We start from the raw sequence: 21,989 nt of genomic DNA on the forward strand, positions 1-21,989 counted from the left end.
AGATTTTGTGAATGGTTGGACTGTCAGACTCATCGTGTTGATGCTGCTTTGATTTTATTGCACAATGAATAAGAACAAGAACATGTATGTAATTTTGTTTTTACCTTTAAGTGTATACGTAGTAGATTTTTTTTATACATATATACAAGTAGAAGATAGAACTAAAACACAAATAGCGCTACAGTAATCACATCAACAACAAACACAATGGTATCATAACATAATAAATTGGTAAATTACAAAGTCACTAGGTGTCTAAAATAAAACAGTTGTGCTAATACAAACAATTTGAAGGCAAAATGTATAAACATTGAAAAAAGTTGACAAATTTATGACAAATCTGGCTTAGGATTTTGTATACACGTTTGGAGTGATTGATTACAAGGAGAAAATTATCAGGCATGAAATCGGACTATTATTATTGTTACAAAATAATTTCTTACAAAATCTAATCACTATTAAATATTATAAAATATATAAACATGTTCACATAAAATCAATAGGAATAGTTAGTAATGGAATAAATGAATAAGTGGAAGAAAATGAAATAACTATGAAACAATGTCCCAGGTTAGGGGAGGGTTGAGGGCCCACAAATAATTTTAACCCCGCCACATTCTGTATGTGCCTGTCCCAAGTCAGGAGCCTGGAGTTCAGTGGTTGTCGTTGGTTCACGTCTGTCATATTTGTTTTGTTATAAATTATGCCGTTCGTTTTCTCAATTGAACTGTTTCATATTTGTCATGTTGGAGCCTTTTATAGCCGACTTTACGGTATGGGTTTTTCTCATTGTTGAAGCCCGTACAGTTGCCTATAATTACTTACCTCCACTTTATTTGAACTTTGGTGGATAGTTGTTTAATTGACAATTATATCAAATCTCCTTATTTTTATATACAAATTTTGATATTGGCGATGAAAGGAAAAGGGGGTTAAATTTTGTAAAACTGACAACGTGTATTGAAACACTCGACTCCTTCAAATTAAACAGACGTACAACTAAAAAAAAAATCATAAAAGATTCCAGGCTTATCATTTTGAGCGTCATTGTATTTTTCGTTTACAAAAAAGTTAAATATCAGAAATACAAGGAAAATTAAAAACGAAAAATTCCCCTATCAAATGGCAAAATTAAAATCTCAAACACATCAAACGAATGGGAAGTCATATTCCTGACTTGGTTCAGACATTTCCTTATGTAGAAAATGGTAAAGCAAACCTGGTTTTATAGCTAGCTTAACCTCTCACTTGTATGACAGTCGCATAAAATTCCATTATATTGACAACAATGTGTGAACAAAACAAACAGACATGATAGATAAAATATTTAAATGTAAAAAATAGGGGAACAGCAGTCAACATTGTGTTATAATCTAAAAAAAAGACAAATATGTCAACAAAGAAAATAAAATGGCATATAGACCAAAGCGCATAGGCAAAAATATACAAGAATACAAAAATGACCATAGCAAAATAACACAATGGCGGGATGTTTAAGTACTGAGCCATACCAAAAGATACCAAAAGGGTATTACAAAAAAGGGCTAAACAGTAAAAGTAATTTACGAAGACAAAAAATGGAAGAATACAACACGTAATTAGGATGATAAACAACGTCAGTGACTAAAATTTATACTTCAAGACCATCGTGTATTATTTGTGCAGTTGAATATGTATCAACAAGGTCTTGGTATCTTCTGAAGAACTTTAGCAAAAGACTCATCAGTGACGATCGAAAAAAAAATGTTAAAAAGGCAAGCAGGAAGTTGTATAGCATTGCGCTAAAACACCACCAAAAAACATATGGTGCAGATAGCCTGACTTGCAAGAGGCCAAACATTTGCTTAGTAGTTTTTGAAAATATAATATAACCAAACAATTATCACTGATCTGTTTGGATTTAAAATTCTTTTGTTAAAGTGAGAGGGTTAGCGCTATAGAACAAGGTTTAATCAACTATTTTCTACATTTGAAAATGCCTGTACCAAGTCAGGAATATTTCAGTTCTTGTCCATTCGTTTTTGATGCGTTTTGTTATTTGATTTTGCCATATGATTATGGACTTTCCCAATTGATCTTCCTCTAAGTTCAGTATTTTTGTGATTTTACTTTTGTCTGATGGATGAAAGATAAGTGCATTTGACAGAACAGATGCGTTATGTCAAAAGCATTCGTTGTGAAATACCATGTCATGTTAGCAACAACTATATTTACATAATAAGAGCATATCATTGCATTTTTATTTAAAACTATATTTATGAAGAGGCATTTTTATTTACAAATGTACATATAAAAATAGCTGTTTGATAAACACAATATACAACAAGCTAATGTCAAAAAAAACCCATTAAGAACAAGATTCTTTATTATTCATTAGACTTACAATTTAGACTATTAAGGTAACATTTAACAGCTTTAAGTTAAGGTAACATTTAACAGCTTTAAGAGATTAACATACACAATTATGACTGAAATGACATTTAAATAACCTAATTACAGCTATGTAGGTTATTCAAAATTTATCAAAATAGTACATATAGTATAATATTGTATCAAGTTATGACATTTCCTTTAGGTTGCACTTTGTAAATACAGCTGTTTCGCGAACCACGCCTCTTTGGTTCCCAGATATGATATCTATGTTTCATCTCGAAGAGACTCATTTTGGGAACTTTACCAGTATAAATCCACATGGATAGCAGCCAAATTAAATTCTGAGACCAAATGTTAAGTGAGAGGAAGAACATAATTTTAGTATAGGTTTAAATTTTTTGAAGTTTGAGGAATATAACTGTTGAAAAAATGCCGCACAGCCAGATGTTTTGACCTTTGAAAAAAAAGTAATGCATATGACCTTTCCAATTACTGGTTTTCAATAAATATACTAAAATACATTAAAATTATTTTCTTAAACAGAATATGTCATGACTGTTTCATAATTATCATATCTGTTTAGTAACTTACACTCATAAAGGGGATTTGTGTTTATGAATAGACACTAGTAATAGGGATTAGTACATATTTTATCTTTTTCCTTGCCATGCATGACACTCACACATGACATATGTTTAATATAAAAGATTGTTATCAATAATATATTGTTATTCATTCACATTGATGGTTTAAGTGACCGAATCATTGAACATTGACAATACCTCATTTTATTCATTGTTTACTGGTGTTTGTCCTAGATGTCTTTTACTTGTTTTGAAAAGTTTTTCTTCTGAAAAAAATGTACATTTATTTTATTTCAAGCATTTATGAAAGGTTGCCATATCTGTGCTAGTAACTTCTGTCTTTTCTATTTGCTCTGCTAGGTCTGCATAAATTGAGTCTTTTCGAAGGGCTTTGAGAAATTCATTAAATCCCTGTTCACTTTTACGCAAAAGAATGTCCAACAAATTCCTGTTCTTTTCCTGTGGTGTTTTACCAGATTCTATCTTCTTCCCATCATCAACTGACAATACCTCTCTTGATATAAGATGATCTACTATGTTCTCGTGTTGTATATCAGTGATGACCTTGAGGTAATTCTTTTGTAGACGAACTTTATACAATGGAACATTACAAACTAATAAGCCTACAAAAATATAAAAAGAGAGATTTTATTTTCTTAAGTGCTATAGAATGATAGAATAAATTCTGAAAAGTGATTTGGACCGCATGAAATTTATAACGTGTTGTTTTCTCTTTTCAGCATCACTTGGTTGATACCTCTGGCTATGTACTTCCATTACCCTAAAGTATTCTGATCAGTTGTTGTTACATTGGTTGATACCTCTGGCTATGTACTTCCATTACCCTAAAGTATTCTGATCAGTTGTTGTTACATTGGTTGATACCTCTGGATATGTACTTCCATTACCCTACAGTATTCTGCTTAGTTGTTGTTACATTGGTTGATACCTCTGGCTATGTACTTCCATACCTAGAGTATTCTGCTCAGTTGTTGTTACATTGGTTGATACCTCTGGATATGTACTTCCATTACCCTAGAGTATTCTGCTCAGTTGTTGTTACATTGGTTGATACCTCTGGCTATGTACTTCCATTACCCTAAAGTATTTTGTTCAGTTGTTGTTACATTGGTTGATACCTCTGGCTATGTACTTCCATTACCCTAGAGTATTCTGATCAGTTGTTGTTACATTGGTTGATACCTCTGGCTATGTACTTCCATTACCCTAGAGTATTGTGCTCAGTTGTTGTTACATTGGTTGATACCTCTGGCTATGTACTTCCATTACCCTAGAGTATTCTGATCAGTTGTTGTTACATTGGTTGATACCTCTGGCTACGTACTTCCATTACCCTAAAGTATTTTGTTCAGTTGTTGTTACATTGGTTGATACCTCTGGCTATGTACTTCCATTGCCCTACAGTATTCTGCTCAGTTGTTGTTACATTGGTTGATACCTCTGGCTATGTACTTCCATTACCCTAGAGTATTCAGCTCAGTTGTTGTTACATTGGTTGATACTTCTGGCTATGTACTTCCATTGCCCTACAGTATTCTGCTTAGTTGTTGTTACATTGGTTGATACCTCTGGCTATGTACTTCCATTACCCTAGAATATTATCTGCTCAGTTGTTGTTACATTGGTTGATACTTCTGGCTATGTACTTCCGTTACCCTAGAGTATTATCTGCTCAGTTGTTGTTACATTGGTACTGACATGATTTATAACAAACTCTTATAAAAATTACTGTTTATCAATTTAAAAATTATGCAGAAACTAAGGTTTCAACTCATTTGCTGCAAAGTTGGTCTTAAATGGATTTGTCTAATTTGTAGGTCCTTTTTAGGTATTTAGCTTTTCTACTGTTGCGGTTTCATTCATTGTTAACTTCAAATTGATTGGATTTCAACATCACCAAACACTATCTTGACCCAGTTTAATTTAAATCGGGAACGAGAGAAGGACAACCAGACAGAGAAATGAAGGGAAAAAACGAACAGACGTACGAACGAATGGACACGCAGACCGAAATAACATAATGCTCATGGTTTGGGCATACACACAGTCAACAATACTTCATAATTATCATTCGTCAATAAATATTTTTTTTCTTTCTATAAGCTGTATCACTATTGAATAAAGTATTGCAGATAATACCAAGAAATTCAACTTTTATGCCTTTTTTGTCAGCAACTAACGGATAATGTAGGCATCATATTATCTATCAAACGAGTTGATACGGATAGAGATGTTTAGCGTATTAACAGAGCTGGCTTTAATTTTACATTAGAACTATTTTAATGCATTATTTTCTTTAATTTTACTTAATGGATATGTATTAATCCATAGATGGTTTGAAAGTTCATATGTTTCATTAATACAAATTTATTAATACACAGCTATTGTATATATCAAGTTTATTCTTGATGCAGTGTAGATGTGTTTACAGTAATGTGGGAAACTATTGACCAACAATTCATTTATAAAGTTTATTCTTGATGCAGTGTAAATGTGTTTACCTTAATGTGGGAAACTATTGACCAACAATTTATTTATAAAGTTTATTCTTGATGCAGTGTAGATGTGTTTACCTTAATGTGGGAAACTATTGACCAACAATTTATTTCTCTATGCACTGATATTGATTTTTGCATCATGCACTGAAATTTGATTTTCTATTGTTTCAAAATGTATCATGCCAAAAAGAAATCAAACCCATCTGAGGAACTTTTTTGCATCTACAAAGTATTATCAAATCAAATACACTCTGTGTCGAATGTCACACTAACATGCGCAGAAGTACCAAAATATTTTATGTTTCAGTATAAACATTCGTTGCTTGTGTTTAGGACCCCTTTAGTCATACCTTCATCTTCATCAGATACTAATGTTGTACTTGGACTAGTTTCCTGTGAATGATATATTAAATCATTAGCGATATCTTCGTATCCATAATTACGTAATCCATCAACAAACACACTGTAAGCAGGTTCTCTCCTTTTAATCACAATATCCAGCAATGCTTTGTTCTGGTCATCATGTCGAGGATAATGTTCAATACCAAGTCTGTCGTCTGCTGATATCACCAGATGTGTCATCATATGGTCTAAAATTTGGCTGATTTGTATATCTTGTATGATTCTGTTTTTGTTTTCCCTGATTCTATCTGTAAATGAACAGATTTGTTTATTAAAAAAGAAGAAGTTTAGTGGATCGTCAAGTAAAAGAATGCTTACAATTTTCTTACATTGTTTTTGTGCATCAAATGTTGTTTCCCGAAAAACATATCATTATTTATAAGGAAACTGCCATGAAATGTCATAATACACAGATTAAATCAAGTTGAGTGTCATTCGAAATTAAAAGTAAAGTGTCGCTCTATGGTTGGGTTGTTGTCTCTTTCACACATTCCATATTTCCATTCTCAATTTTATTGCATAAGAGGAAATACAAAACATGTCAGTATATTATATTGATGTCAATAAGTTCAGGAAGAATCATCATGTAAAATTATCAGTATGGATTGGACTGTTGACAAAACACCCTCTTCTAGTTTGTGTATCTTTCTGTTTGGGATTTTTTTCTACTTTTTCCTGCAGCAAATGTTTTCGGAGCTGTCATCACTTGGCGTTATTTAGCAAGTATTAGGAAAATGTTGACCAAGGTCTGGTTAAGCATTAACTTAATACGTCAGACAAAGGCAGTAGAAGAGAGATTTGTGCTTAACCATTCGATGAAGTACACTAGACAAACTTTGTTTTAAACATTTTCCTGATTGTATGTAATTTCATTCAACAAACAGAACGTCAGTGGCATTGTATAATAAAACTATTTCAGCACTGATTTAATATATTTCTGTTATAAATCTATGATATATATATGCCCTGTACTGAATAACTGATTGACATAATACCTTTAATAGTGTTTTTTTTTTATTTACTCAGACCGTTCATGTAGCATTACCTGTTACAATTTCTACTGCTTTAAGTGTATTGGGATCAACATCTTTTACAACCTCCTTTAAACACCTTGCTCCTTTACCAATATTTACAAAAGCTTGCTCAAGTACCCGTATTGTAGGTTTCACTGTTCTGTCTTTCCTCCATGCAAACAAGACTTCCTTATTCTGTGCTGTCAAATCACGATCACATTTCTCTTTAATACTCTCTAAATCAGCTACAGACAGTCCAAGTTTTATTCCTAGTTGAAAAACTATCTTGCCAATCAGCGGTGCTAATCTGTCTACAATTTCATCTGATGGAATACAGTCTAGAATATCATCAGGAATACCTGGATTAAGAAAAAAAATATATCTACAGAGAATTATTCAAAACTAATCAAAGACTCATATTGCAGTGTTACCTTGAATGCTTTTTTAAACAATGGAATATTGTTTATCCTGGACAGTCAAATGCTAGTTATGCTTGTGACTCACAAGGGTAAACATTTGCATTTATTTTCCAACTAGCACTAAAAAGCAAATATGGTAATGTATACAGTTTCTAGATTCAATTCATGCTCTCTGGAAAGGAGACAATAGCTGAAACTGAAAATCGGACCTAAATATTTCCCCCATTACTTCATTGTAATTTTATAAATATTCAAGGACATATTTTCCCCCATATTGGACTGCCAACTTTTAATTATTGTCGCATACCAATTATTTTAATCGTCTACTGGATAATTCTTAAAGGGTCATGACCGGCATTTAAGAGAGCATTACAGATCGATTATTATTAGTGTCATTTCATTCACTGGCTGGTTAAAATCAAAAATGAAATTTAGACATACAATGTATACATTTCATAATACTATATATAGCTAGTATTACGGAAACAAAGCAAACCACAAAAACTGAACATTGAACAATAAATCCTTAACATGGGATTAGGGTCAGTGGAAACATACCAGTCGGACATCTTAACCTTACAATCATGCAATAAACCAAATGCAACTGCCCCATTATTTCCCGGCAAACTACCAAACAACACATTGACCAATGGACTATGAAAAAAAGATCATGTCAGACAAAACCTGCCAGTCGGGAATGTATACCTTACAATCATTTGATACATCAAATATAGTTGACATATGACTTATAGGATCTGTGCAATTTAGTTGACCAGGAAAACTCATCCTTGATTACAGAAGCGTGACATTTAGGTTATTTATACAATGAATATGAATATCATGAAGAATAACATCTACAAATTAAATGAACCATGAAAATGAGGACAAGTTTAGTCAGACATGTATACGTTACATTCATTACACTTACCAAATAAAGCTGTCTTGTTACATGTATAGTATTTGAGATACGAACTTGACCAAGTAAACATAACCCTGATCATTGATACAGGAATACAGGTTAAGGTCAGCTGATTCCTGTCTGATTGACAAAAAGATATCAAAGGAACCAGCTATATGTTGTATAACTAAGCATAAGAGAGAAGTTCCCATTACTTAAAATTACAAAATTAGTAAAAACGTTTGGCCTATGTTATAGTTTTGTCTATCTACTATTATTCAGGTTTTCAAGACAAAACAATGCATTGTAACTGTATGTTTTATGTTTAGCCATAGCAGCCATGTTTGTTGTCAGAACAACATTCATGCTGCATATTCACTCTAGGGTTTGTTGAAATTGGTTCAATAGTTTTTGACGAGGTGACTATCTTTATAAAAGTAGCAACGGCACAGAGAAACTTTGAATGTTTTTTATTAATTGAAATAAATTCAGGGAGCCAGTCATTTTTACATCCAAATCACGCATGGAAGATAAACATCTGTAAAGATGGTGATTATATTTTCGTAAGTATGTGCTGACTGCTTTGTAACAAAAAAAGATACATAACTATATGATAAAGATGAAAACATTATGATTACTCAATCCCATGAAATGTGAAAACTAGAGGCTCTAAATGGCCTGTGTCGCTCACCTTGGGCTATGTGCATATTAAACAAAGGACACAGATGGATTCATGACAAAATTGTGTTTTGGTGATGGTAATGTGTTTGTAGATCTTACTTTACTAATCATTCTTGCTGCTTACACATATCTCTATCTATAATGAAGTTTGTCCAGTAGTAACAGTGAAAAATATTTTGTAAAAATTTATTAAAATTTACAAAATTTATGAAATTTGTAAAAAAATGACTATCAAGGGCAATAACTCCTTAACGGGGTCAATTTACCATTTAGATCATGTTGACCTTATTTGTAGGTCTTACTTTGCTGTACATAATTGCTGTGTACAGTGTATCCTTATCTATAATTGTATTCAAGATATTAACCAAAAGCTGCACAATTTTATTAAAATTACCAATTCAGGGGCAGCAACCCAACAACAGGTTGCCTGATTGGTCTAAAAATTTCAATTCAGATAGATTTTGACCTAATGAACAATATAATTCTGTCAGATTTGCTCAAAATGCTTTGGTTTTAGAGATATGAGCCAAAAACGGCATTTTACCCTATGTTCTATTTTCAGCCATGTCAGCCATCTTGGTTCACGGGCAGGGTCATCAGACACATGTTTAAACTATATACCCTTATGATGATTATGGACAAGTTTGGTTAAATTTGTCTCAGTAGTTTCAGAGGAGAATATTTTTGTAAAAGATTAAAAATATTTACAAAAATTTACTATAAAGGACAATAACTCCTTAACAAAAGACCCAACTCACCATTTTGGTCATGTTTGACTTATTTGTAGATCTTACTTTTCTGAACATTATTACTGTTTACAGTTTATCCATATCTATAATATTATTCAAGATAATAAAGCTAATAACCCAAAACAGCAAAACTTCCTTGAAGTTACCAACTCAGGGGCAGGAACCCAACAACGGGTTGTCCGCTTCATCTGCAAATTTCGGTGCAGATAGATCTTGAACTGATAAACAATTTCACTTCATGTCAAATTTGCTCTAAATGGTTTGGTTTCAGAGATATAAGCAAAAATTAACATTTTACCCCTGTGTTCTATTTTTAGCCATGGCGGCCATCTTAGTTGGTTGGCCGGGTTATCGAACACATTTTTTTTAAATTCGATACCCCAATACTGATTGTGATCAAGTTTGGTTAAATTTGGCCCAGTAGTTTCAGAGGAGAAGATTTTTGTAAAAGTTGACGGACGACAGACAACGACGGACGCCAAGTGCATGAAGTGATGAGAAAAGCTTACTTGGCCCTTTGGGCCAGATGAGCTAAAAAATTGCACAGTTAGATAAAAAGGAATCAAGATGACCTTTTGTTTACGTTAACTACCCTTAATCGGATATTGTACCAAGGTAAGCATAACATTTATTTAATTTTTTTTAATCCAGAACAGTACCAAAAACATAACACTTTTTAAATATACCATGCAAAAAACTTTAGATATCAAAGTACTTACTAGATTTCACTTGTTTTCTCTGACGTACCTGCAGATATGATAATATTAAACATTAATTTATTTCAGGGTGATAAGTTACATCTACCATTGATCCATATTATGTGAAAACAAGTTCGTACAGTTACTACAGAAGTAAAGGGTCCAGACAAAATCATAAAGACATGTTCAAATTACTCATTGCTTATGACGGTTTTGGTCAAAAATTAATATCATATAAACTTAACCTTAGCAAAAATTAATGTAAAAAAGTATAGTACCAAACTCAAAGACAAATTAAAAAACAGGACGCTTATCAAAACTTGACCAATTTATATCAATATCAATCAACTGAAAAGGTGAAAAACAGCGGCCGTATTCATTAATTGGTACATGCATTTTCAGAAAAGAAAGCGTGTTCAATCTGGTTTATAGTCAGTTAAACAGTCATTAAAGGGGCAGTAGCTGTCAAATGCATGCTTATCGATTTGACTCAAATTATAACATATGATTTAAAACTATTAACATGTATATTGTTTTTTATTTGGTCGGGTTGTTGTCTCTTTGACACATTCCCCATTTCCATTCTCAATTTTATTAAATTATAAAAAAAAGTCCTAAATAATCAATTCACGATGCATGTGGTCGATAATATTTATCAGTATTTTGTGTGTATTCTAGTCTAGATGCCATTTAATTAACCATCGAGATGACCTCCTAAGACTGCCAATGGTCATATAACCCAATATCAACACGAACGTGATACTGTGTTTTGGTCATTAACAAGGATTTATCCACATTTCATAATATTCCAGAAAGGATTGAAAAAAGTTAATGACATTTAATTAAACTCTAACATCAGACTGGACCTAACAGTCAGAAACCAGGTTGAAATAGAACAAAAGAATCGAAGCTCTCTATTAGAGAAGGCGATAAATGTTTACTGTATTGTTTACTATAGTGACAAATTTTTAAAAAGTTAATAGAAACAAACAAAACTGCAATTTTCTTCTCAATTACGAGGTGTTTTATTTCAAAAACACCATTTGCATAAGTTTTCAATTTATCTAGTACATAGTTAAGCAGAACAATTAGATATCAAGTCGATGACATGGGTATCTTTCAAGTTGGATGACAAAAATGCATAACCTCTGATTTTTTTGAAAAAATTACCACGGACGGAAAAGATATCAATCTATTAGTTCAGTAATTTTCGTGTCTGCCCTTCCATTATGTGACTGAAGAAAAAATTCCAAAAAATAGGTAACAATTGTATCGAAAAGAGAAAATCGAGAGCACCTTTTTATGTTAGGGCGCGTTTGAGTTGAGTATTTTGTCTTGGTATCGTTCAAAGTAAGAATATTTCATACATCGTCTCGCTTCAGATTCTATCATTTTTATAAATTAAAGCTACAGGTTGACTTTATAACACAAAAAAATAACAGTACTAAAAGATGAAATATATGGGTCAAGTGAAATACCTATCTAATGAGTCACACAAACAGGGAAGGTGTGTTCGAATAGCTATTTTTTTACTGAAAGTTCTTGACGACAGTCTTACAAGTTGGATGATGAAAATGCATATCTTCGAAAAATTCTAATTTTTTGTGTGTGATAACTAGGGTTTATAGTCTTCAACCACTAAAAAAATCTAGTCTGCCCTTCCACGAAATATTTAATTAGATTTTTTTTAAATGTTTATGATTTTTCGAAAATTCCACCTAATAACCGATCAGACAATAGTTTTAAGTTGAATCAATACAGACAAGATCATTAACTGATGCTCATTAGCTAGTTGATACATTTGTCTTTTAAAATATAACTGACATATAAGGATCGTTTTGGTGCAATGTGGATAAATTTATCGGTTTCCAAGAGCAAAATTGGTAGCGCGTCATCGCTACAATGGCTTCCATTTTTACGATTGTGAAAATGAACTGGCGTAATGGGGAGATAATTTTGACGAAGTAGGATCCTGACTGCTAAATGTTGATGTTGCGGCCGATGCCTAAACCAGTATCAAGGATTGCTATGTTTCAGGTTCACGAAATTAATTTTGTAGGCTCAATGACAACCTGATGGTAGTATGTTCAGATAGAAAGTCATTCAAAATTCATTAAATCAAAAGAAACATGATATCTCGAAGACAAATAAAGGGAAACTGGAGTAAAATTGAAAGAAACAAACACAACATAAAAACTAGAATCTATAATTACATATGACATTGCTTATGTCTCTATTAGGTCTTGGTACTTTCCAATGCAATTTTTTGGTCAATTGCAGATGAACATTACAAGACAGACATGTACACCTTAAAACCATCGCATATACCAAATATATAAAAATAAATAATAATAAAAAAATAGTACAAGTCCATTGCAGTAATAACTTACCACACATAATGTATGGGGTGTTATTTCCATTTCTCTCAATCCATTGTTCAATTCTGTGAATGTTATTTCATCATTCTCTTTCAAATGCATCAGTGTCAAAAATTTTACCATCTGTGTATTTGTTGGGTAATTCTCTACCATATCACTCCATACCATTTCTTCCATTCCAAGATGGAGAGCCAAATCGTGTAGCATGCGTGTCTCACAATTAACAGACAGACGAAGCAACTCTGTGTTACTTGGGATCTGAGATAACGCATCTTCACTCAAACCTAAAATGAAAATAAAAACACACACATATATATATATATATCAAGGCAGCTAAATCCAACTCAATATATTTTGCAACATATACATTGAGCTGCAAAATTTTCTTATTTCCAAGGCGGCTAAGTGCAACATATACATTGAGCTGCAAAAGTTTCTTATCATCTACATCCGATTTCACCTGGATAGATGCACGCTTGATAAAGCGAAAAATTGTGTTTATTTTCATCATTTTGTAAATATTTTAAACATTCTTATATTTACATACTAAATAGTGTATTAAAATTACATTGTTAGGCAATCTATATATATAAAGGAGATGCAGTATATAATTAAAGGCAACAATAGTATACCGCTGTTCAAAACTCATAAATCCATGGACAAAAAACAAAATGGGGTAACAAACTAAAACTGAGGGAAACGCATTAAATATAAGTATACCTAGCATATGTACCTTTCTCTTTAGAGAAGAAGGCTTTAAATGCAGATTTGATACCAGGTGTTTTCAAATGGGTCCCTTGAATATCAAATTGGGAATTTTTATCCCAATTGGGAATTTTTATGAATACAATCTAAGACGAAATATATATCATTTTCCAGTAAAAACGGAAAATGAATAATAAGTTAATTTCACCTGCACACTGATTGAAGAAATTGTTGGATTCAGACCAGGGTAGTTGTAATACATGAATATCATTGCATATGATGCACTATCATCTTAACTTTGGTAAACGAGGCATATTACAAAAACATATATACCACAAGTACCAGCTAACATAAACCTATGGCAAGCCGTTAAGCTATTTATTCGAATTTCAAATTATCTCATAATATATAAGATATCTTATGAAATATATAAGATATCTCATATAATGTATACGATTTATTTAAGATATCTTAAAGTATATGAAATATCTTATAAATATTTTTCGTATAAGATATTTTATATGATTTATTGGATATCATTTTAAGAAAATTATATGAAATATCTTATAATTTATATACGATATCTCTAATATTATTTCTAGTTATCATAAATAATATTTTTTTATAAAATATCTTATATAAAATAGATATCTCATATAATATAGAAGATATCTAATATTGATTTTAAAATATATATCTTACATATACTTTATATAAGATATCTTACAAATATACATTTTTTGTACTTTATACAAGATATCTTACAAATATACTTTATATAAGATATCTTACAAATATACTCTATATCTAAGGTAACAACTATAAGATATCTCGTGAACTATATAAGATATCTTATAAACTTTATAAGATAGCTTTCAAACTATATCAAATATCTAATGAACTATTATATAAGATATCTTATAAAGTTTATGAGATATCTTGAAGTTAGATTAAATAGCAAAACGGCTTGCCATATTAACCAGTGAAAAAAATCATCCATTGGGTATTTTTTCAACAGATCATCTTTAAAAACTTACCTTGATTTAAATGTATTTCAAATAGAACTGGCCAATTGTCGAATTCAGAAAAGCAATTACAAAAGTATATATATATATACTTAATTGACAAGATATTCAAAACAATTGAACCAGTGAACTTTAAAATTATTTGGATCATATTCATATCTTTTGAAACAGTTCCGTAATGATGACATCGTATTTCAGGGGGGGGGGGGGGGGTCTCATTTCATGAATGGTCTATCAGCAACATTATTTTCAAAAACGATCAAACTTTTGTCTTTTGCGGAAAAAAGAGCAAAATATAAAATAATTTCTTTTACAAAACAAGTTTTAAATTATTTCATCAATGTCATATAATGTTGAATTTGCTCTTTGCCGAAGTCTGTTTTGACACCCATTTTGACAAAAGAGCATATTTTTGATCAACCTGCTGAGCGATCTACTTTTACGACACCACATACTCCCATAACATTTTAACTTCAATTGAATCCGGCCGCTTAAATTGTTTACCTCATGTTGACATAATTAAATCGTAAATAAAATGCGATCATAGTCAGCATTCTTTTCCGGATTTTACTACGTTTTGACGACAAACTTTGAAAAAATATAGTAGCAGTAATCGGTGACAGGAACCTTTTCGGAAATACCAATTTTAGTTTTATTTTCCTGAATTGGGAATTTATATTTACAAACATTTTTTTGGGGCCACTGGCCTGTTTAAGGGCCGTTAAGCGGCCCTAAACTATATAGTGGAATCATCCCTGAAATGAGTTGCAGCACATATATTTGCATTCATATTTACCAAATGACTATTTAATTAAATAGGAACACTTTTGTTTGATATTATAGTGTAGAAGTGTAGTGTAAAGAGTAGAAAAATAAAAACAGAATCAAAAGGACCATCAAAAACACGTAATTTATAGAAAACATCCAAAGAACTTTTTACACTCCAAAAATAGTTAATTTAACTATGTTCATATATTGTATTATAATAGTTTATAATAAGCTATTTGATAGCAGTTTATGTTATTACTACCACTGGGTCGATGCCTCTGCTGGTGGACTGTTAGTCTCCAAGTATCACCAGCCCAGTAGCCAGTACTCCGGTACTGGCATGAAAATACGGATTTCTTGTGTTATTAAATTTGCTGTTACAAAATGTTAAAAAATATTATAAATGAAGGAATGTATCTCCCTCATGCAAAGCTCTGATTGATTCCTTTCACGGATTTGGTTAAACTTTTTTGGAAATTTTGGATTATAGCTCTACATCTTTTATATAAGCTTTGGATTTTACATATTTTGGCCACGAGCATCACTGAAGAGACATTATTTGTCGAAATGCGCATCTGGTGCAGAAAAATTGGTACCGTTAATGTTATTACTACCCCTGGGTCGATGCCTCTGCTGGTGGACTGTTAGTCCCCGAGGGTATTACCAGCCCAGTAGCCAGTACTCCGGTACTGGCATGAAAATACGGATTTTTTGTGGTATTAAATTTGCTGTTACAAAATGTTAAAAAATATTATAAATGAAGGAATGTATCTCCCTCATGCAAAGCTCTGATTCCTTTCACGGATTTGGTCATACTTTTTTGGAACTTTTGGATTATAGCTCTACATCTTTTATATAAGCTTTGGATTTTACATATTTTGGCCACGAGCATCACTGAAGAGACATTATTTGTCGAAATGCGCATCTGGTGCAGAAAAATTGGTACCATTAATGTTATTACTACCCCTGGGTCGATGCCTCTGCTGGTGGACTGTTAGTCCCAGAGGGTATTACCAGCCCAGTAACCAGTACTCCGGTACTGGCATGAAAATACGGATTTTTTGTGTTATTAAATTTGCTGTTACAAAATGTTAAAAAACATTATAAATTAAGGAATGTATCTCCCTCATGCAAAGCTCTGATTCCTTTCACGGATTTGGTTATACTTTTTTGGAACTTTTGGATTATAGCTCTACATCTTTTATATAAGCTTTGGATTTTACATATTTTGGCCAAGAGCATCACTGAAGAGACATTATTTGTCGAAATGCGCATCTGGTGCAGAAAAATTGGTACCGTTAATGTTATCATGAACTTGTTAAAAGCACTGAAAGATAAGTTGTAGAATTTGTAAAGAAAGTACGTTATATACCGAGTTTAGATGAGATAATTATTCAACATTTGAAGTTGTTGGGTTCGCAATTTTAGCAACATATGCAGTAATCTAATTTCAAATTCTTCGAAACTATCTCCACAAAATACACCTAAATGTATTATCTTATGTACAGCACATAGTTGTATTTGTTGACAGCAATCGTAGACAATTTACTCATATGACATATAGGATATATTTTAGTAATTTACAGCAATTAATCTTAACTTAACATGCCAATCATATATTCTAAATTGAAAGTTTCTAATACATATATCTTTTTGTAATTGTATAAACACAGATGGTTAAAATCCATTACTTTTCCAAAGAAATTTCAATCTGAAATATGTGAAATATCATTGTATTGTTTGAATGTCATCGGCACAAAATAGAAGCACATCAGTAGCATGGTTTATGTCATGAGATTGGAATTAAATTGGATATTTTAATAAGTTAAATGTTAACTCTGGTCAAGTGCAGAGAGATTAATGATACATTTACCTTGACAATTAGCATCACACTGCTTTTGTTCCTGTAAAATAGAAAATAACTCTTCAATTCAAGTATTTGTATAATTTCATGTAAGCAACCTACTTGCTCATCGGTCCACAAAAGAACATTTCACTTTGTAAAATGTGTGAAACTAATGACAAAAGCACATATAATAAAACAAAACAAAAACAATAAACAGCTGCGCCATGAGAGCATGATACGCCCGACGTCTTGTGTGGAAGTTTTAAGCAATAACCATTTATTGTTTTTGAGACACGGCGGGACATGTGAATCCCCCCCCAACCCCCAACCCCCCCCCTCCCTACCCTGTTTTTTTTTACAAATATCACTAAAATAAAATTTTGAATCAAACCAAAAAGTATACAGATCTTTAAATTAGTATAACAAAGAAGTGTTTACAGTTTCAAGCAATAATCATAAATTGTTTTTGAGATACGGCGCGACATGTAAAAAAAAAAACCCTCCCCTTTTTTACAAAATACTCAATAACTCAAAAATAAAATTTTGAGTCATCACCAAAAAGTATACAGATCTTTAGATTAATATAACAAAGAAGTGTGTAAAGTTTTAAGCAATAATCATAAATCGTTTTTGAGATACGGCACGACATGTAAAAAAACCCTCCCCCTTTTTTACAAAATACTCAATAACTCAAAAATGAAATTTTTAATCATCACCAAAAAGTATACAGATCTTTAGATTAATATAACAAAGAAGTGTGTAAAGTTTTAAGCAATAATCATAAATCGTTTTTGAGATACAGCGCGACATGTAAAAAAACCCTCCCCCTTTTTTACAAAATACTCAAAAACTCAAAAATGAAATTTTGAATCATCACCAAAAAGTATACAGATATTAATTTTAATATAACTAAAAAGTGTGTAAAGTTTTAAGCAATAATCAAGAAACGTTTTTGAGATACGGTGCGACATGTGAAAAAAAACACACCCCTGTTTTAGTTACAAAGTGCCGTAACTCAAAAAGTTTAAATCTTATTTTCACCAAAAAGTATACAGATCATTTGACCATCATAAGAAACAACTACATAAAGTTTCATGAAATTTGGATAAGTCGTTCTCAAGTTACGGTGCGACATGTTTACGCCGGACAGACGGACAGACGGACGGACACCGGACATTTGTATACCATAATACGTCCCGTCAAAATTTTGACGGGCGTATAAAAACAATATTGACAAATGCTGACAGTTACTACAAGCTAAGTCAGGTAAATATTATAAATATTAATTCGATCTTCTACCTTATAAAAAAAGGTTTTAACATAGAGGTGTCATGGAAAAAATATCATCCTTTGTCCCTCTGTCTAATACATTCGTCTATTGCTGTTTAGTTACTATCATACCAGCATCAACAAGTTTGTACAGATACAAAATTTGTCTCTGAATGTATTAACATTTTTACGTAACGACTTTAAGAGCTTGATATGTAACATATATTTTACTCATAGTTGAAGATCTTACGGCAACCTAAAGGTGCTGAATTTTACGTCATTTGGTTTATGGTGGGGAGTTGTCACGTTGACAATCATATACCATATCATATTTCTTACATAATGTTGAAAGATTGAATGTCTAACATATAATGCAAATAAAGTAACTATCTTATCCAATAAGGGAACTTGGCCACATATGCGCAAAAAAAATCTAAATTTCTCGCAGTGATGTTCTTATAAAAGTATTTACATACCTTTTTCTTGTTCCAAATACGCCAGTTATTTTTAATGTTTTCTCCGTGTTTACAAAGACATTCCTCAGTCTCGGAGACCAACTTCTTTTCTGAAGTGAAACAGTTTAATTTCGAGCAGGAGTACTCGGTGAGGAAGGGTAACTTGCTGCTGGCTTTACAATGAATGGAGGACTGATAAAATTCGGAGATTCTTTCTAAAGTAACAAACAAACAATCCCGGACACTGGTGGCTATATCAGGTATTATCAGGCCCTTGGAGCGCTTGTGAACTAGGTACAGTAAGATCTTATTTCCTTCTACACAGACAACAATATCATGGTCTTTATCAAACGATAACCCAACAAACCCAGAAAACATAAGTTTCCGTCCTTGGTATTCTTTTAATGTCCACATACTCAGACATGCACATATTAGACGGTTTGGTAAGGCTGGAGGTATGATGGTTCCTTTGAAAACAAAGGCCAAACTAACAGTCCTCTCTGGTGTACATTCTTGTGTCAAGTAATCTGTATTATTTCTTTGTGTAAGCATACAGGGTACAAAAAAGTTTTCTACTGGTAGCCGACTTCCTGTTTTTGTATCATATCTCCGTTGTTCGGATACGATATCTAGATGTATCAGCATATCAAATATGTACTCTTTAAATGGTAAAATCTGACGGAATTCTTCTTGTTCCCAAATCTGGTAGAGGTCTCCTTTTTGTATCATTCCATTGTCAGACATTTTTTTGAAGGTTTTCCTTGTTTTATTTTCTTTGGGCCAAAATGCAACATCTATAAAAATGAAACAAAGAATATGTTATCAGATTTAAAATATAGTTTAAATTATGAGGTAATACCGGTCTATAAAAGCTACATGATAAAACAAATTGTATCACTCATTTAGATCATCACTGGAAAAAACAATTTATCCTCATATTTCAATTAAATGTCTTTTATATTAGAACACATTTTTTTTTGGTCTAGTCTGTTATAACGGGATTTGGTGGTCAAAGTTGAATCATTTCCAATTTAGAAGAAAATTATCTGAAACAAGGCTTGCATGTGCTGTGGGAAAACTGCTAGATTTCAAATGTTTGCATGGTTTGTACATGTTTTCTGTAGGAGAAACACTAAGAATGTTGTATGGCAGTCATCCATGATGACATCTTGTCAGTCAATTACTGTCTTTCATATTTTTTCCAGCTTTAAGCACAATTGTCCGGTATAAAGTCTACTCCTTAGTTACTATTTATCCTAAGTCAAAAAATATTTTGAATGTTTATTACCTTGACTTAATACAGTCCTTTTGGGTGGGTAATTTTTTAGTTTTGATGTAAGTTCCCAAGCTGTGATCGTATATATACAAAGAAGACATTAATGTTAAATACACTGAATGTGATTTTTTTTCTTTGAAATACTGGTTATTTGAAGATTCCCCGTTAAGTTTTGTCTTTATCAGTTCTATAAATTTAGAGAATTTCATCCTAATGTAAAACTACATCTACAGCGATTTGAGCAAAATGTCTTAAAAAAATTCAAACCATGCCGCATCATGATAGAATATAGTGTGGACCAATAAATGATCAACTATCCATCTTAGTAAAAATGGTTCAATATGATATTAAAGATATCTATAAGATGGTAAACAGCACACAATTACCTCTGTGTTCTCATTAATAAGGTATTTTTGGTTCATTTATAACTCTCATTCCCTTAAACTTTGAAGACTAAGAACTATTACATATTTATGTAAGAAATGTGATATTAAATGAGTAATTGTATTGTTAAATCTGAATGAGCTATACATATAAAAGTTAACTGACTCCATGGAGGGCTCAATAAGTTTTTACGTAAAACTGAAGTTTACTTTCAATTCCAAAGAGAGACATGTTATGCTTCCCTTTTAGTAATAAACAGTAAAAACACAAAAATACTGAACTCCGAGGAAAATTCAAAAAGGAAAATCAAAAGGCAAAATCAAAAGTCCAAACACATCAAACGAATGGATAACAACTGTCATATTCCTGACTTGGTACAGGCATTTTCTAATGTAGAAAATGGTGGATTGAACCTGGTTTTATAGCTAGCTAAACCTCTCACTTGTATGACAGTCGCATCAATAAGAATAAGTTATTTATTTTCAGTCGTCAGGCTTTTATAATCCCTATACATCACCACCTGACTATGGTGTAAGGGGTTTGAAACACACAAAAATGAATAATTGACTACATTGTTTTTCTACCAGTAGTAAATAATGTACTGTTACTGCTTCAAAATCATTTCATTTACATATTACAGTACATTCCTTAAAGATCAACTTAAAAAGATGTTTTCTTGTAAAACCCAAAATAGGCAATTTATAGAAAAAGTCAAAATAAGCTCCCCAAAACTCTGTGTCAGGCCTGCTCTGCCTACTAATATTAATGGTAGAGTCTCATTGAGATGTAAATTTTTTACAAATGTGTTTGGAGACTTAATCCACTAACTATATTTCAGGATTGCAAAATTTCAGTTAAAAATAATGAAATTTAGAAAAATGAGAGTTCATTACAGGTCAAAGGTGCATGTGCAGCTTCTCTTAATAGGATTAATATCACCATTGTTTTTTCTCCTTTTAGTCTTTGTTAAATTGACATTTAAAAAAAAACGGTTTCAAAATTTATCTTTGTTAATTGGCATGAGTAAAGTTTTATTCTGTCCAGTCAGACTTTTCGTATAAGATTTCATTGCATATAAGATCACCAATCAAATCCCCCCCTTTTTTCCTGTTTACAAGTTTAAGTAACCATGTCATCTAGAGTTTCCAAAATATTCTATAAAAGCACAAACAAAGAATGGTGCTTCTTAAGCCCCAAAATATATTTTAAGGACCCAGAATTATTTTTTTTGCAGTGAAATGCAAGGTTATTTTTCTACCATTCTACAGCTGTTAAATTCAAGGGCATATTTTTGTTGAACCTGTTTCGTATGAAACCAGATGTTTCGTTCTATGATTTGATGGTTTTACATCCAAAAGTTCAATAACTGATCACTGGATTGATCATAGATAATTTTACATCCAAAAGTTCAATAACTGATCACTGGATTGATCATAGATAATGTATCTCTAACAGACAAATATGATATTTTAAAATAGGGGTCAAATATATCACAGGGAAATTCATACTCATAAACTGACATCGCAATGGATAAAAAAGAAATAGAC

General features: G+C 31.9%; 1 protein-coding gene across 1 annotated transcript in view; it reads right to left on the reverse strand.

The window, feature by feature from the left end:
* Positions 1-340: 340 nt before the first annotated feature.
* LOC139495379 (uncharacterized) overlaps positions 341-21,989 on the reverse strand; it is a 51,925-nt gene continuing 30,276 nt past the window's right edge. Inside the window, exons 8-15 of the mRNA XM_071283686.1 lie at positions 18,804-19,576; positions 17,086-17,116; positions 12,727-12,998; positions 10,358-10,385; positions 6,924-7,250; positions 5,827-6,126; positions 2,110-3,580; positions 341-1,908 (exon numbers count right to left, since the gene is read on the reverse strand). Of these exons, the coding sequence (XP_071139787.1) occupies positions 3,246-3,580; positions 5,827-6,126; positions 6,924-7,250; positions 10,358-10,385; positions 12,727-12,998; positions 17,086-17,116; positions 18,804-19,576 (2,066 nt within the window). The 3' untranslated portion in view covers positions 341-1,908; positions 2,110-3,245. The remainder of the gene's footprint in view (positions 1,909-2,109; positions 3,581-5,826; positions 6,127-6,923; positions 7,251-10,357; positions 10,386-12,726; positions 12,999-17,085; positions 17,117-18,803; positions 19,577-21,989) is intronic.

This window comes from Mytilus edulis, chromosome 11 (genome assembly GCF_963676685.1).
Source record: "Mytilus edulis chromosome 11, xbMytEdul2.2, whole genome shotgun sequence".
In the NCBI taxonomy this organism is placed as follows: Eukaryota; Metazoa; Mollusca; class Bivalvia; order Mytilida; family Mytilidae; genus Mytilus; species Mytilus edulis.